This window comes from Micropterus dolomieu, unplaced genomic scaffold (genome assembly GCF_021292245.1).
Source record: "Micropterus dolomieu isolate WLL.071019.BEF.003 ecotype Adirondacks unplaced genomic scaffold, ASM2129224v1 contig_13386, whole genome shotgun sequence".
Classification (NCBI taxonomy): domain Eukaryota; kingdom Metazoa; phylum Chordata; class Actinopteri; order Centrarchiformes; family Centrarchidae; genus Micropterus; species Micropterus dolomieu.
In genome coordinates, this window is record NW_025742372.1 from 10,287 (window position 1) to 12,247 (window position 1,961).

General features: G+C 40.1%; 1 protein-coding gene across 1 annotated transcript in view; it reads right to left on the minus strand.

Moving 5' to 3' along the window:
- The window catches only part of LOC123966420 (butyrophilin-like protein 2), a gene marked incomplete at both ends in the record, with an annotated part of 9,242 nt that extends 7,739 nt beyond the window's left edge, over positions 1-1,503 (minus strand). Inside the window, 2 exons of the mRNA XM_046042586.1 lie at positions 85-438; positions 1,177-1,503. Of these exons, the coding sequence (XP_045898542.1) occupies positions 85-438; positions 1,177-1,503 (681 nt within the window). The remainder of the gene's footprint in view (positions 1-84; positions 439-1,176) is intronic.
- Between the last annotated feature and the right edge of the window lie 458 nt (positions 1,504-1,961).

Consider the following 1,961-nt stretch of genomic DNA (forward strand, 5'->3'; position numbering starts at 1 on the left):
TGGGCTGCTAGTAGAACATATGATATAAACAAAAGTAGTGTGTCACAGGAAATTTAATGATCATCACAAAAAAGGCTGACTCACCAACAGTGAGTTGGGTGGAAGCTTCCTCCTGCATTGATTGAAGTTGGCAAAAGTATTTTCCTGCATCCTGGATTTTTACAGAGCTGAGTTTCAGGGAGAGGTTTCCATTTTTCAGTTCTTGCTCAAAGAGATTTGTTCGGTTAATATAAGATGGATTTTGTCTCGGACACATAATTTGTCCTTCATGGTGAACATGGATGTACTTTGGGATTAAATCAGGTTTGGTCCACACTATTGTCTTGGAACTGGCACTGACTGCAGGTTCAAGCCGACATGGCAAAATGGCATCATCACCAGCCAGGGCTACGATTGGTTGATGTGAACAAATCAGCCTTGACTTCTCGCAATTGGAAACTATAACAAATAACAGACATGATTTATTTTATTATCTAAGGAGGCAGTTATAGTCTGTCATCAGGGCTGAACTGGGGTCAGATATAATTTAAATTCTTTATCAAAAATTAATAAAATAAAAAAGACCCATAAAGCTGGGACAGCAGTGGCCCATTTGGTCATTTTCTATACTGACATTGGACTCTTACCAGCCACCACCACCTCCCCTCTGTTGTCAGAACCCGGAGGTTTGATTCTTTAATAACAATTTCAAGTGATACTGTGACTTCTAGCAGAGTTTTTTTTTTTCCTTTAAAAATTACTTGTACTTCAGGATGTGTCGTGTACTCCATGGCCACCTCTGATTACTAGGGTGTTATTAAACATGAATGTGTACACTGATCCACTTGCACCGGAACACTTATTCACCGCACTTACTAGTCAGCTTGATAGTGGTTTGAGGGAATATTACATTAGGTACACATATTATATAAGGATGGTTTATTGATGAGGGGTGTCCAACTAATTGTGGTGGGCCGCCTCGGTCAAAAATGCCTGGGTCAATGTTTTGTCCCAGTCCAGCCCTGCCTGTCATTATGAAACATTTTGTATTCATAGCATCAAATCTTAGAACAGGGTTCGAACTGAACATTTTTAAATAATCACCCCTGTGCTTTGGTCATGCTAGCAGAACAAGGTACAAACAAAAAGAGTGCAACTTTTAAATTATTATCTGAATAAAGCTCCAGTCTGACTCACCAACAGTAAGTTGGACGGAAGCTTTTTTCTGTATTGATGGAAGGAAACAAAAGTATTTTCCTGAGTCAGAGATTCTCACAGCAAAGAGTTTCAGGAAGATGTTTCCATGTTCATCCTTAAACAGTCTTGTACGATAATGATAGGATGGATTTTGGCTCTGACACATAAGTCGTCCATCTTTTTGAACATGGATGTAGTTTGGGTCCAAACCAGGTTTGGTCCACACCACTGTCTCAGAACTGGCACCAACTGCAGGTTTAAGGTGACATGGCAAACTGACATCCTCGCCAGCCAGGGCTACGATTTCTGTGATAGAAATCAACGGCACTGCAAGGAGAGTCACAAAATTAAATACAACGGTTAGATAGTGATAACTGGTTCATTCACAATTAAATGAACCCAACAAATTGAAACCATACTTAATTTCATTTTGGCCTTTCTTCCACCAATTCATCTTTCAGTAATTGCACACAACCCATGGCAACATACAAGTAACCCCCCCTCCCTGGAAGAATCTGTGATGTGTAACTTTTTTAACATGAATCTGGGGTCATCTTTTCAGTGCTTGGCACAGTGAGGGCAGCGGCCACGCATGAGAACAAGCTGGAAATGCACAGGAGGAAATGTGATTCTACCAAGCCAACCAATCACTAGTGATGTGCGATACACTTACTTCATTTACATTCTAATACCAAGTAATACCCAGGCTGGTATTGCATATACCGATACCAATACTTACATATTTTATTTCTAGTCTGTAGGCTTACTAATTCCAAATAGGAGCT